General features: G+C 42.4%; 2 protein-coding genes and 1 long non-coding RNA gene across 3 annotated transcripts in view; 1 reads left to right on the forward strand and 2 right to left on the reverse strand.

Moving 5' to 3' along the window:
* Positions 1-8,750, reverse strand: part of castor1 (cytosolic arginine sensor for mTORC1 subunit 1) — an 11,197-nt gene extending 2,447 nt beyond the window's left edge. The window contains exons 1-8 of the mRNA XM_027010600.2: positions 8,453-8,750; positions 5,646-5,716; positions 3,945-4,138; positions 3,121-3,256; positions 2,777-2,900; positions 1,743-1,853; positions 1,481-1,563; positions 648-742 (exon numbers count right to left, since the gene is read on the reverse strand). Of these exons, the coding sequence (XP_026866401.2) occupies positions 648-742; positions 1,481-1,563; positions 1,743-1,853; positions 2,777-2,900; positions 3,121-3,256; positions 3,945-4,138; positions 5,646-5,716; positions 8,453-8,565 (927 nt within the window). The 5' untranslated portion in view covers positions 8,566-8,750. The remainder of the gene's footprint in view (positions 1-647; positions 743-1,480; positions 1,564-1,742; positions 1,854-2,776; positions 2,901-3,120; positions 3,257-3,944; positions 4,139-5,645; positions 5,717-8,452) is intronic.
* A 2,836-nt stretch (positions 8,751-11,586) lies between these two features.
* nipsnap1 (nipsnap homolog 1 (C. elegans)) lies at positions 11,587-14,580 on the reverse strand. The gene is made up of 10 exons (XM_027010635.2): positions 14,484-14,580; positions 14,100-14,236; positions 13,726-13,771; positions 13,403-13,497; positions 13,117-13,187; positions 12,613-12,753; positions 12,395-12,426; positions 12,185-12,279; positions 12,030-12,113; positions 11,587-11,716 (listed from the first exon to the last, which is right to left on the reverse strand). Exons 1-10 carry the CDS (start codon positions 14,558-14,560, stop codon positions 11,652-11,654), a joined length of 843 nt encoding a protein of 280 aa, XP_026866436.2. The 5' UTR covers positions 14,561-14,580; the 3' UTR covers positions 11,587-11,651.
* On the forward strand, positions 11,625-12,466 carry LOC118242017. The gene is made up of 3 exons (XR_004776497.1): positions 11,625-11,713; positions 11,946-12,102; positions 12,192-12,466. It is a non-coding gene; the product is annotated as an uncharacterized LOC118242017 (long non-coding RNA).
* Positions 14,581-15,065: the final 485 nt, after the last annotated feature.

Genomic DNA, 15,065 nt, shown 5'->3' on the forward strand with positions numbered 1-15,065 from the left:
TGTCGCCTACCTCACTAACTTGCTGTTTGCCTAGTTCGGGTCTGTAGAGTTAATAATCGCAGTCATTAAAGCCTGACTGTGTCTCCAGCATCCCTTGTTAAAAGGTCATACAAAGCTCATCATTTCACTTGTGGTTCGTAACGTGGGGGTGAGGGGCAGCGCTGTTTACAGCGAGCCCCTTCAATCAGCCCAAGACCCCCATACAGACCGCAGCTCTGTAGAACGGGCTAGCACAGGAGGAGGCTCACATGACCTGGTGAGTTTGGGCAAGCAACAAAATGTCTCCTTTTTATTTTTATTTATTTATTTATGTATTATAAATCAGCAAGGTTTTATGGAGTATATGTGATGGACAGCTATTTATTACACCTCATATCGTCATTGAAAAGCCAAGATCATGGATCATGGGAAAGAGTTTTTGTGGACCATTACAAAGCTAATCTTTGGCCAGGGTCATAAACATCAAGCACTGACCTTCCGAACCTATGAACTGGCAGGGAAAAAAAAAAACAGAACTGTGTAACGCATTTCAGTAACAGCTGTATGCAGAGTCTACAGCATTTCACCAGCTGACAGGAGTTTCCCACAGCCGTGCCTGAAGACAGGAGTGCACTAGTTCACTTCATATGACAGAGTGAGAGGCTCACCAGCGCATGGTCGAAGCTGAACGTGCTGATGTAATATGCCGAGATATCGCTGTCGGCTAGAGGCCGAGAAATCTGTGCTACTATCCCACATTCATCTGAGAGGGAGAGAGGGAAAAAAATCAATTTATCATTTACAGTCGCAGGCCCCCGCAAAAAAGAAAAAAGGCAGAGGGTGTCAAACCTAAAATTCTATTTAGTGGTCCCAACAACAAATCAATCATTGGTAAAAATAAATAAATAAATAGCAAGAACTAAACGCATCTCGGCACTCCTGAGACCTGTGTTACCACTTGCTCATCACTGTTCACTGCTGCAGTGAAGTGTGGGGGAGGGGGAGACAGAGAGGTTCACTTGAAATTCACTTCAAAATTCTTCAAAGGTCTTCTTGTACACAAGATGAGGTCATGCTAAGATTTAGATGTTTGGTATAAAATTGAAACCAACACGTCTGGTGTTCAACATATTCCAATTATTTGCTGTCGAGACCATTAAAACCTTAATATTATGTACATCTACAGACACAGCTGTAAGCTGGAGAACAAACGGTCCTGTCTGTTATCTGATCATTCAGACCCAGAAACAGGCTGCACATCACATCTGTAAGCTGAGATGACGACATCATTGGCTGCAACACTGCAAGTGTAGGGTGTCTGTAGCAATATTCACCATAATTTCCTTAACGCTTATATTTTCTTATGCAAGTAGTCCGTTATGAGTTCTAAACTTTAATCTTTAGACTCCCAGTTCTAACTTTTTATGGTGTTTAAATGACTAAGGACTTCCTAGAAGCATAAATGAGAATTTTGGAAAGACGACGAATGAGTAAGACTCACCAAAGCCCAGGGGCTGGCCGCCGATTCTTACCATCTTCCAAAGCTCGCCGGAAGAGCTAGTGAAGAGCAGATCTACGGGAAATCTACACACGCCAGCCAGTCTGTTAACTCATCAAATATTTTTAATGTATGCAACTAACCATGTAAATAAGGTAAATGCATGTGAACCTTTAAAAATAGCAAAAAGGACTTTGTCTGTCTGTGTGTGACTTGCAATCACAGTTCTTGTGTCAAATTATCAATAAGGCAGTCTGGCTCTTACTGTCTCTGTGCTTCTGTGTCCATCACTAAGGAGACGTAGCCATCAATCAGAGAAAAAGAGAAGAATTTTATGCATTCCAGATCATTAGCTGGGCTGCCATCTTCTTTAGGACTGTGCATGTGTATGGATATGTGGGGTCACACATGCACACGCACACACACACACACGCACACGCACACACACGCACACACGTTCAAAAACGTTAGGCCACATTTCACAATGGGTAACAGGATTAACACATTATGCAATGCTAAGTCATTATATGTTTACTCTTTTCTTTATGTGGTAAACAAAATCAAACCAAATCATCAAGTTAAGAGCTTGTCATTTTTCATAACAGCCAACTGTAATTTTCATTTAAAAAATCTTATGAAATGAAAAGACGATCATGAGCTCATATTTTATGCATATTTTAGCAGAACTGTGCCTGGTATAGTCAGTTCCATGAAAGGTCTGCCCGGTGCTAAACGGTGTCTTCACAACACTGGCTCTGCGATGTGTTAATTAATGGGTATTCTGACAGGGAATGATTAATCACCTTAACTAAAAGCAGAACCACACAAGTAAGTGTGTTACTGATGTCAGTAGACCGGGGCGGGTGTGTGTGAGCTTCAGGATTCACATTACACACTGGTTAGATAAAGGAGTCGTAGCAGAGTCATGGAAAGGAGAGGACATGGTACTGGGTGATTCTGGGGTTAGCTGTCTTACGCGGTCTCAAGAAATAAGTGTGGATTTAAGGTGCAGTGACTGAACAGGCCACAAGTTCCTCAAACGGGAAATGCATCCTGTTGCCTGATATATGCATTACACATTCATGAATATCTTTTTTTGAAGTATTTCAAAGGCATAGTCTTTCAAAGTCGCTTGAAGTGGATTGTGACTAAGTTTTGAAGTGGGTGCAATAGACAATACGCAGAAGGTTTGATAATGTTGTTGCTTTTTAAAAGTCATTCTCCCTTTCAGATCCCTAGCATTTTCCACAGTCAAACTTCCAAACAAATCTTGGCAGGATGTGTGTGAATGGGAGAAACCTGTTTGAGTAGAAGAGGGCGTCTATAAGAGTGGTGGCCACGCCTGGAAGTGTGTCAGGATCCAAACTCATCACGCAGAACTGGTTCTTTGGAATCAACACGGGGTGCACTGTGGAATGAGGGACTAAACATCCACCCACCCAACCACCCAACCACACACACACACACACCCCGACACAAACACCACCACACAAGCTAAGATAAAACAGGGGGCAATTATCATTGTCCTTGTGTCTTTCTACCTCTATTCAAATGGGCATGTTTGAGTTGTTTGTGTGTGCACGTGCATGTGTGCATACACTGTTAATGGAGCCAGGGTTGCATGTGTATTAGGGCATTCTCACCCTCTCTGCCATTCTTCTGGAGGCCATCAGACAAGCCCTGGCTGCGCACGGGCACAAACTCGCCCTCCACCTCCCGGTAGAGGTTAAACTCCTCTGCTAACGTGTGCACCACCACTGACAGGTCCTTCTCACGCACCTGAAGCATCGTGAACACTGCACTTAGCACACTCAAGCACATAAACACGTGTGCACAAACAAACAAACATACATACATACATACATTCAAAAGCACAGGCAGGGAAACAGTGAGAACACAAACCTGTCACAAGAAACACCAGACTTGCAGAATTATCAAGCGATAAATTGAAAATTATTAAATGACAAACCAAATGCTCAGTTACAAAAACCTTTATGTGTGTAAAGGTCAAACTCTCTGTAGGATGTTTATGTAGAAAGAAAGTAGGCTATGAATGTGCAGGAGTTGGGTAAGAGAAAGGCAGAACAGACAGCCCAGGGCCTTGTTCATACATCATGTATAAACCAGTACCACATGCTGACTCAGTTCTATTGTGCACCTTAAGCACTCAGCCAGAGCCTCCTAGTTCATAAACCATGACCAGCTAACCAGCTGTAGTGAAGGGGAAAAAAAACAAACAGTTTACCAAAAAAACAAGTACGAGATGGGCCCTGTAGATAGATAGATAGATAGATAGATAGATAGATAGAGAGATAGATAGATAATAAAAATGCACCACTGTTGAACTGTGTCATCAAACCTGTAATTAACAGATTAACTGACTGCCAAACTGGTCATTAGCTACAGCTCTGACCATACTTTGGCTTGAACCATGAACTCCACAGCAACAGCAGGGACTGACCCTTACCAGGATAAAGTCCGTCTGATAGGTGGAGAGCATGAAGACGGACACGTGTTGCTCAGCCAGCGGGGCAATGACAGACTTGGCGATCTTGGTGACGCCTACAACTTGTGAGCTGCTAGAGGTGTTGCTGCTGGAGACAACGTTGAGAGGCAGCCAGGTGGAGCGCTCCACCTGCAGGTGCTGGGACGGGGGCAGCTCTGAAGGTCAGGCGCGCGCCGAGAAGGTGGAGAGAAAAGAGGAAAGATGGAGGGAAAACATAATGGTGAGAAGATACACGGAAGATGGAAGGAATCCCTAGGTGACGGAAAACGTGCCCCGCCGCAGCATGCGCGCCTTTATGCTGACACTTTTACCAAAGTATATCAGAAGTGCTGATGTCACAAGCAAGCAACCTAACCAACATAACCATGTTGGGAACCAACATGTGAACCAATATAAAAGAACTTAACCAGCTTAACCAACATAACCACCAACTCAACAGGCTCAAACATGCTCCGCTGAGAGGCGCTCCAAGCCCTCTTTTCCATGCAGACACTAGCAACCAAACTAGAAAGTGCCGCGGTCTTTGTGAACCAACAAACAACATAAGCAATCAACAGGTCCAAATCAGCTCTCCCCACTCTGAATCAAAGCTCTCGTGAAATTTCTTTCACTTCCTCCACTTGTTGATTTCAGTAAACCAGCTAACGATAAATTAGGTTTATTTTAAATCGACCACAAACAGCCCTGTGACAGGATGTCACATGCAATAGCGCAAGATACAGTGTAACAGAGTCCGCACCGTTACACACACACTGACATAATGGGAATGCATTATTGTACATGCTTCTATTTAGGACTGATCCGAGGCCAGTTGTGTCACTTTCTGTATCCTGATTTGGGTTGTGGAAATTGGTCTCAGATCAGCATTAGAAAGGGGCAAGCTCTAGGCTGAATGGAAGATGGTGCAATTAGTGAAATTTACCCCCTATTTCCTATAAGCTGATGACTAGAGAACACAGAATGAGAGGCCACAGCATCCTGTATGAAGTCAGAGGCATGCTATGTATTTGTCATAGCTCAAACATGTGTTAAGGGACCTGTTCTAATGTAATATCGACACTGCTCCTCCCCCATAGCACACTGAAGTTGTACATTAGTTGTACAACTAAAGTTGTAAAAGGTTGTACACTGATTGGACACCAGCACAACCAGTGACAGTAACTCAATCAGGAACAGTGAAGCAGAACACATCCATCATAAAAGACTGAATTACACACACAGGCAAAAAGGAAGTAGCACTATGGCTGTTAAGACAAACTTTTTTACCTTTTCCAGCTGTGCAAGGCACAGACCTGAATAAACATGCATGTGCAGACGTAGTTTCTAATGTCTCTGGCATCTATTCTGGCAGACAGAGACAGAATGCTGTTGAGGACACAGTGAAGGGCCTCACTCCCTAAAGAGTCCCCATCAACAGCTTCCCCCTGCAGCTGCACTTGACACTCCATTCAAACAGCTCCACAAAGGCAGCTGATGTTTTACAGTGGTAGTGAGACATTATGATGGTCAGGTGAAATTTTACAATGGTAGTGAGACATTATGAAGATCAGCTGAGATTTTACGAGATGGTGAGACGCTACCAGCTGACAGTCAAAGCTTTGGACCAAGCATTATAGAAAGCTGTTTGAATGAATTGAATGAATGTGTGTGTGTGTCTGGTACCTTTAAATCCATCTTCATCAAGGACAACTGTGTAATTTTCTGGAGTCTCTGTCAGACTGAAGAATTTGCATCTGTGTAACAGGGAGAACCATTTGACAGGTCAAAGAAAAATACAAAAACCAAAGAAAGTAAAACAGGGATGGGAGAGTGGGTTGGGGGTGAAAGGATGAGACAGAACAAAGAGTGATGGAGAGTGCACAAGACGGACAGAGGGAGAGATGAGCAAACCAGTGTTCGCGAGACGAGATAGAAAGACAGAAAGAGGAAGGGGAGATAGAAAGCGAGGCAGAGGAAGTGAGAGTGAGAGTAAGAGATGTGTGATTGTACAAAAACAATGACAAAAACTAATGATTGCTATTAAGAGTTTCCTGTGGTGGGACGATGTTGGCTATAGGCCAGACGTACTAGGACACAGGAACTCGCAGGCATGCACAGACACACACAAACACAGACACAGCATCTACTCTTGGTTCTATTAAGAGATAACATCCCTACTATTGCATAGCCACGAAGTCAAATCCAGCATCGGAAAGCCTTAGACAGATTGTGCCATTTACTCACAATAAGGGAACACAGGAGTGTGTGTGTATGTGTGTGTGTGTGTGTGTGTGTGTGTGTGTGTGTGTGTGTGTGTGTGGTCGTTACATAATCTCAGGCCTTGATCTAAATTATTCATGAGTTGGCATTATAACCCAGGACAGTGTGGTCAAGAGTCATGGCAAATTGAGATTGTGCAGTCTTGCCCAGTGTAGCACCCCTAATACCCTAGATAAACCATATTCAGCAAGAGCACTTATGAGGACATCCTACTGGATTTGTTGTTTTTGTGGACCTATTTTGCGAAGAGCTGCACACAGACACAGACAACTGCAGGCCAATCAAAGTAGTGATGGGGGGGGGAGCTCAGGGTGGCAGCCTTGTTAGCTACCCCAAAACCCTTCCTGTTCTCCTTCAGAACCTTTAGGGCTGCACTTCCTGCGAACGCACCAAAGCCTTTGCCCTTCTAACACAGTGAGGGAGAGTGAAAAGCATGTAGAAGATGGGGTGTGAGAGAGAGAGAGAGAGAGAGAGAGAGAGAGAGAGAGAGAGAGAGAGAGAGAGAGAGAGAGAGAGAGAGAGAGCGAGAGAGATGTACCTAACCTCCTGTCACAGATTGGGCTTTTATAACCATGCTTTTGATTCAACAGATCAGACTGCTCTTGGCACCATTTCACAGCTTCTCAACACCCTCCACAAACCATGAGATGTCACAGTTGTAGCTAAGAGCCTCATGGTTGAAATACTGGAATCCACATGCAACACAAGAGACTACAAAGAGCTGCATCTGCTTTATATCATATTTAATGAACGCGAGACCAAGTTGGCAAAAATGAAGAACACATTCTTCTAGGTTCTGTGTAGCTGCTCTAGTTGTCAACGAAGAAGACCAACTACAGCACTTTACCGAATCCAAAAGTCGACTATCCACGTTGTGTTCATAAACCATCAACAACAACCTACAACTCCACAGCCTGCAGGCGTCCACCAACTTCCTGCAGAACTGGATACACCACGTGTTACATGAAGCAGAATCTCTCAATTAGCTGGATCATTTGTGCCAAAGGTCAAAACTGTCCAATAGGAGAAGCGGCCATGACCGTTCCTACCAGACAATCTTAACTGCTAGCGTAAGTTATGCGACTAACAGGAATACTATATACCTCAACCTACAAACTGAGCGCTGATGTTTGTGTGGGTGCCAGTTGCGGGGTTCACTAGTTTTGCTGCACCATCACACAGCACACAAATAAGTGCGGGAGGAGTTGTCCAAACGCCAGCAGACTAAAGAAATAAAACAAGACGTTTGGGGGTTCTCTCTCTCCTCTGCTGTGAGAACACCACAATGTCAATGGATTTTAGGAGCAAAACAACTAGGCATTTTTACATAAGCACGTTTACTGAGTTTCTAGACCTTTGGCCAACATCCACTTGACAGTCCTCTAGCCCCTTTGAGTCATTCATCGTCTGTGTTATGCAGAGGCACATGTACACATTGTTCCTAATTACAGTCAGGACATCACTTGGATACATTATGTAACGCAATACTAATAAACAAGGTTGTTGTTTTGGAGGGGGGTATATTTTTTGTATCGATATTTACATTCTAAATGTGCTGAATAACACTAAACATGTTTAAGAACAGATTAAAGTGGAGAAACTCCATTTAGGTGTTAGGTGAGTTGTTAATGCTGGGAATCAGTCTGGAGTCTTATCCGATTAAGCAGTATTCATTCCGTTAACACACAAGAGCGCTACTTTTGCAATTATTTTATATTTCTAGGCCAAGACGCTTCTATTTATTACGTTCATAACAAGCGCAATACTCTCAACGTGCAAGACTTCTCATGTGCTTTTGAGAATAGGCACGTCGACAGCTTACCCAACACTGTCCCTTTCCCCTTTTCTGACTGGGTACAACAAAATATGGAAGGAAAAAAAAAAAAAAAAGTCAGTTGCCTCTATTTCGAGATGACTTCCTGCCACCCGTTCATTTGCGGTGCAGAACGACTACACAGCTGAACAGATCTCCCGGCGAACTGGACCGGAGGGCCTGTTCGTGTGCAGTCCTTTGCTCCTTCTCTCAACAAGCAACGAAGACGCACTAAAGCAGCCAGTCTGGCCATCTAAACCACCGATCTAAATCAATGGGAGGGTGAACACGAGAATAGACAGCCAGAGATGTATGCGACAAGATCAATAGGGGAAACTGGGAAGCTAGGTTAGTTAAGTAGCGGTGACCGGGCGTATACAGATGGTAATGGACTTACCTCGTCCTGTGCCTTAGAAATATTAATTTTATTAGTGGGTGGGTGTACATTTCCAGGCCATTTTTGTTGATACATGTCACCCTCAGCCTGTGGTCTAAAATGTGCAAGTCCATTGCCTCTTCTCCAAAAGATACTGTTTAAGCAATACGTGCTTAGAGTCGAGCACCCTTAAAAATAACCTCGAACAGTGTTTCTATCTACGTAACTGTGCATTCTCAATAGAGTTTTTCACACAAGCACTCTGCAATAAAAGCAAACACGCTCGATGTAGTTCTATTCGTGGACCATACTGTGCTCAAAGAAATGGAGCCTGCAAACACGCCCCTGAGCTCTTAAAGGTACAGCGACCTGCGAGCAACGTGTACGACTTGACGGGATGGCGAATCGAAGCCTAACATGCCCGAATGAGTTATTTACGGCAACAGATCTTATCTAATACTACACAAACACAAAACTGTTTAATAAAGCAGCAGACATCCATCTGTTTTTTTGTTTCAACATTTAATGCCTTGTTAATTAAACGTATTGTTCATTTAAAATGAATATTAGAAATTGCTGTCTACCTAACCATATGTGCAGTTATAATCACAATATCTAATCATCAGCTAAATTCATACAAGGCCCGCAATACAGCTACTTGAGTGATATGGAAATCATTTAATGCTTAAACATTAATTATTCCAGATCATGAGGTGAAGCGCTCTTCTATGTAAACGTTTTGTTTTAGACTCACATAGGGTCATGGGCTTTACTCACAGTTCCCTGGCCTCTGATGAGAGGTGCATGTGACGGCAGACACAAGGACAACTTGAACAACTTGGTCTATTGATCGCAAAAAGAGCAACGCAGACCTACAAGTCGCAAACCTGCATCCAAACGACACCTTAGGCTGCACAAAGTGGCATTCCAAACTGTGGACCCTGCACCGGTGGCATAATGTTAGGATGATGAAGAGAATTCATTAGTGGCCTATTGCACCATGTCACCTTCTATGCTTCACTGATCTGACTGAGAGCACCATCAGGCAGTTTATGGTCCACATGCCTAGCTTGATTGCATTAGTGTCATTTAGCTGACAAAGCAACTCACAGTTCTGACTCAACAAGGGGTTCAGGGGCCCAACAGAGTCAACCGGGCAGCGGTGGGACTTGAACAGTCCAGTACCGTAACCACTACGCTACTGCTGCCGCTGCCATAGTCACAAGCGCTGCTACTTGCCCTTTCTTTACTTGGATGGCTGAATGCATTATATGCTTATGTTTGTTTAGAATCGCAGGCCTTGGCAACACAGTTTTTTTAGTTGAATCGTCAAAATTTCTTGCATGGTCTTCACCTGATTTTCACTTGTCTCCAGATACCGGACATTAGACTTAGTGGGCCGGTTTCCCACACACGGATTAAACCTAGTCTTAGAATGTATTGCAGTACAGATGGTGAATCAGTGAATCAGTTTCATTCTGTTGATGTAGTTGACATATAGTGTAGTGACATATATATTATTGTCAATATCTTGATATTGACATCATCTTGTTACACAGGGGTAATTTGCATATTGGTATGATTGCCATTCTCCTTCTGTTGTTTCTCTTCTTGATACCTTTACACTATCAAGTGGCCTACTTATAGCCATTTGAATCTTGCCTGGATCTATATGCAGTAGCTCAACACTCACAAATATGCCACTGCTATATCACTGCTGGGTAGCTGACAAATTGTGGCTTACAACAGATGGTTACAGTCTAATTAGGCAGTTATAAATTACACAGGTTTATATTTATATAATTATACAGATATATGTGTTTAGCAAAGTGTGCTGCATGTGTAGATGATATGTAGGTGGTTAAAGTGGCTGGTGAATGCGTAATATATCTTTTATTGCATTTAAAATAAAATCTTGTAAGCTCAAGGCAAGCACCACATAACAGTACAGTGATGAATATTCATTTACTGGCTGGATGAACGCATATAAATGCACACTTGTTTGTTTAATTCATTTACTCGCTCTGTGGCTGAGTGAAAAGACACTCGTGGGGCTCTGTGTTTGCAGACTTTATGAGGATTAATGGTTTAAGGAGCCGACTCTGAACCGGCTTTGCCATCACCCCAGGGTTGGCTGTCAATTTTCTATCAGGCCTGTACATAATAGTCTTTTTGTGTGCCGCTACAGGACCATTGTTGGGGTAAAGCCCTTACTGTGACATCAGGAAGCTGGTCGGCCATGTATAGTAACTCATAATTGGGAGTTGGCATGACGTGAAATTATGGTTTGGCATCATCATCACAGTTTGGAATTATCTTTCCCTGTGACTGGATGTTTCAGCACAAATAGCTGCATGGAGCCCTTGTTTAGGAATAGGGTTCAGCTTTTGACCTGCTCGCTGTTTTCTTTAACTTTTGGCATTCTCTCAGTGAGCCGCTCGTGAGATTCTAGCAAACCACCAAGAGCAGATGGGGTCCAATTTCTGAACAGTATGCCAATCTAATTTGAGTACTCTCTATCTCTCTGAAGGATTGTACAGCCTTGCCTCACAGAGGGACAGTTTGATCTGGAAATGATTGGAGTGCATGTTTGCTTCAGTGATGGAAGCCTGTGGTCAGAGGCCTTGCTGGAGCACAGCATGCCAAGACGGCTGCGCTAACGCTAATGGCTGCTATGAATGCAGTAGGGTTTTTATCCCAAAGTACTCAGTAGCATAGCAGCTAACAAACAAACTCACACAGAATCAACCACAAACTGTGCACAGATGCAGCAAACTGGACTGGGGGCAAATAAATTTCAATTTATGGTATTATAACCCCTTGATAATATTATAATATGACAACATGACACATTATTAATAATTAAAAAACAGTTGAATTCACAAGAAAAAAAATTACTAGTTCTGGAAATTAAGGCATTAACCAAATAATTAACCAATCCAATGTTTTTCATTCATTTTAAAATAAACCAATAAATCTTGTTTTGGTTGAGTATGTCAGCTGCAGTTATTTTTTTCTCCCACAAGAGTTACATCCAGTGCAGAAAGGAATTCCAAACAGAGCCTCACCACCTGCCCCCAGGCTGTGTGTTACCCACACACCACTGCCTCCTCTGGTAGGTGTGTTACACACACACACACACACACACACACACACACACACACACACACACACACACACACACACACACACACACACACACGCACTACTGCCTCCTCTGTCATTGCAGAGGAGAAGTCTTTGTGGGAACCAAAATCCTGGACTCCATACTTTGGATTAAAGGTACTGTAAAGGAAAGTGTTCAAGAAAAAAAATGTTCAACTAACACTTGGATAGAAGAGAAAACCTAGTTACCATTTAGTTAACACTTAAAACTAAGTGTTTGAGATTTGTAAAACTATGGTTGCATGTCCCATCCTCGAGTAAAGATTTAAATAAGTGTATTGCGCAATAAAAGGGTTTGTTTTCAATCTTAAAGTTGCATCTTGTTTTACTAAACCTGACTTACATACAGGACTAATTATCATATGGAGTTCTACAGTGACCCACTAGATGGCGACAAGAGTTTGACTAAAACGCATGGATATGTTCGTCTCACCTGTGTAGTGCACACTGGCATCCCAGCCCTCCTTCAACCACGCTGAGTTCCTGGTCTCCTCTCTGGACTGCAGGTCCGTATAAGCTACAGACACAGAAATTCATTATATGCTAGGCTGCATGAGAATGGACTTCATCTCACAGAGCTAAACTTACCCCACAGATGGTGAACCACATACAGCTCTCCGATCTGTGTGAAGAATCCCCCTACAGCTTCGTTGTTATTTTGGCGGTATTTGATTGCTCGAGCCCTATGAGATGGAAAATATTATTAATAAAATATAATAAAAGACTTGTGGAAGAGACAATATATGCATATCCTTCATGCTTATAAGTGTGTTAAATTACAATATTCTGTGGACTTACCAGTGGTTTCCCCATTCAATCATTGATCCAGGCTTCATTGTACATGCACAAAGAAGGTTGTGAGGTTAAATATTGCACTATACTTCTAATATTTCATCTGCTTGTAAACAAATAAAACAATTTAACTACTTGAAGTAAATGTCCTAAAACTCCATGCCTTTTTCACCCTCAGACAGTATGCATATACATACGCTAACAGCAGTATGCAGAAAAAGTACCTTTAACCTGTATGTTCTCAGTTCGTATATATTGGGTCCAGTTCTGGGTACAGGCTGGTTCCAGAAGCTGAACTCAAGAAGAAGTTGGTTCCTTTGAGAGATTAACATCTTGCTCCTTTCCCTGTGAAACTCAAGATATGCCTGGACACATCATATCCAATATAGACAGAGGAAACAGAGAACAAAAGCTATGTAAATGTAACTAAGATGAACATAAACTGAACCAAAGATTAGGTCATTATTGATTAGGTCATTATTGCTGCCAAAGTGCATAGTGCATAGAGGAACTGTATCCCTTCATGTGTGCTTATGTCTACGAAATAACAGACAAGACCACTGATCTGAGGTCAATGGAAACAGCACAACAGAGAGGCCACAAGTATAAAATGTGTCCATCAGGAAAAATGACCTGTCAGAGAGTTCTGCAGTTTGCAGTGTGTGTATTCAATGTATACACATACATGAGGTTATCGTGAACAAGAACTGAGCGAATGATCAAATTACCTTACTGAGTCTGAGTTTGTTCAAACATTCTGTTAGTACAGGATACCCGCCATAGTATCTCCACAGATGCACTACAACAGACGAACAACGGGAGTCACCACTGCACCACATGACAACTCTAAACTTAGTATAATAAAGTCAGTTTGCCTTTTGGAGAATTGAAAAATGCCATGGAAATATTATTACAAACAAACATAGTAATATACAGGGAAAAGGCAACTACAGATTATGGTAAATATCACAGATTAAGAAGACATAACGAAGACTGTTCTTTTTTTAGCCCCACCTGCCTGATCTTGCTCCCCATACCACGTGTTCCAACTGCCCGCCACTTCACACGGGTAATCTGCATTACTGTGCAGTTCTCTGTGGACCTCATCACTAACAGTGCACACAGAAAGTGAACATTACAATTACTCTGTTATTACTTTCACAATGAGATCTTAATGTAAAACGTCTTCTCCACGCCAGAGGATGGAACATGTATTTCATTTAAATAGGCAGTAGGTTTCTTAGTAAACTTGCTATCCAAGAGGTCATTGATTAATGAAAATAATTTGCAGATAATTTAAAATGGGATTAAGTGGGATAAAGTGTTCATCTACTCACGATAGATTGTTGTAGGCCTCCAAGCACTCTGGCTTGACATTGTGAACTGGAGGAAAGATTAAAAGCATATATTTGTGGAAATAAACAAAGGTGCAGAGGTTCTCGGTTCAGTGCATGGGGATCTGCTGCCAGGCTAGCTTGGTACTCTGTTCCAGTTCTTCAAACACCTGAACCAGGCGACCAAGAGCTGCAGGAAAGCAGTTTAATTCAATATGCCCTGTCTGACATATTCCTACTGTTGTGCATGCAGATTTACAGACATGTACACCACAAACAAGCACAGTTTTGAAACGCTCTGATGGGTCATTAGGTTCTGCTGCTGTGTGATATTTAAAGGGAGGCACCAACAGTGCTGTGCAAGAGAAGTGGCTCACACTGGATCTCGTAGAGGCCGCTTGTGGCTTTCTTGGCGAGCAGGCTGGAGTGGGCATCTTTCCTGGCATCTTTCTTGATGTCGTAGGCAAACAGGGACCTCAACCAACCACCAAAATATCTTCTATCTGCCAAACTCCTAATCAGTTTCAAATGAAAGCAAAGTTTCATAATATATATTACGTAAAGTATAAATAGCAAGTGTTTGGTGTCATGGTGGTCTAACTAATGCAAATTATGCCGTTTGTGTTTAATCGCAGAGTAGAGGCTGCTAGAAACATGGTAAGCGGTACTGTATCCAAATTACGACCATGCAAAAACGGGGGGGGGGAAAATGGATTTAAATCGTCATTCGGAATACATTCGTTGCAAAGACAGCCGATTACCTGGATTTCAGCAGCAAGACGAAAGTTTCGCACAAAAATCCCTGCTTCCTAAGAGTTAGAGACGTCCGCGGCGCCATGGGTTTAGATGTTGTTCAAAGCTAAACAATTATCAGGTCTTTTGTCCCAACATAAAGCAGGCTAAGTTGCAACACTTTCGAAACTTTTCAGTTAATGTTTAACGTATTTGTGTCTATGCGTAAGCAAACGTGCCATTCGTGGCGCTACCTTTGATCGACCTTTATCGTTTCAAGAGCCTAGACTATACATTTGCTTGACACAATCCTGTTAACTCAGTGGTCCGTGTTATAGACGAATGAGTGAATTACCTCCATGAGTAAATATATTGACTATCTTTGGCTCAAAACTTGTCGTTATTGGACTAAACGAATACTTGCTTAAAGCCACAAATTTGTAAGGCTGTTGATGGGTTGTCTATATCAGCTCTGTGGTGCTATTATTTATTTTTAAGTACTAAGAATATTCTTATACATAAATAACTTTGCATGTGACTGTGTTTCACTGGCTGCTGGGTTTTGCATTCAGAGTTTGCTTTACCATTTTTCTAAATGAATACCATATCGG

Source organism: Electrophorus electricus, chromosome 9 (assembly GCF_013358815.1).
Source record: "Electrophorus electricus isolate fEleEle1 chromosome 9, fEleEle1.pri, whole genome shotgun sequence".
In the NCBI taxonomy this organism is placed as follows: domain Eukaryota; kingdom Metazoa; phylum Chordata; class Actinopteri; order Gymnotiformes; family Gymnotidae; genus Electrophorus; species Electrophorus electricus.

Bases quoted from the DNA above. Each gene is read 5' to 3' on its own strand.
- nipsnap1 (XM_027010635.2), bottom strand. From the start codon at position 14,560: ATGGCGCCGCGGACGTCTCTAACTCTTAGGAAGCAGGGATTTTTGTGC. The intron at 13,188-13,402 runs GTGGGGCTAAAA...CGTCTGTTGTAG, and splicing joins TGGGGAGCAAGATCAGGCAG to TGCATCTGTGGAGATACTAT. The intron at 12,427-12,612 runs GTACTTTTTCTG...TGTACAATGAAG, and splicing joins TGAGAACATACAGGTTAAAG to CCTGGATCAATGATTGAATG.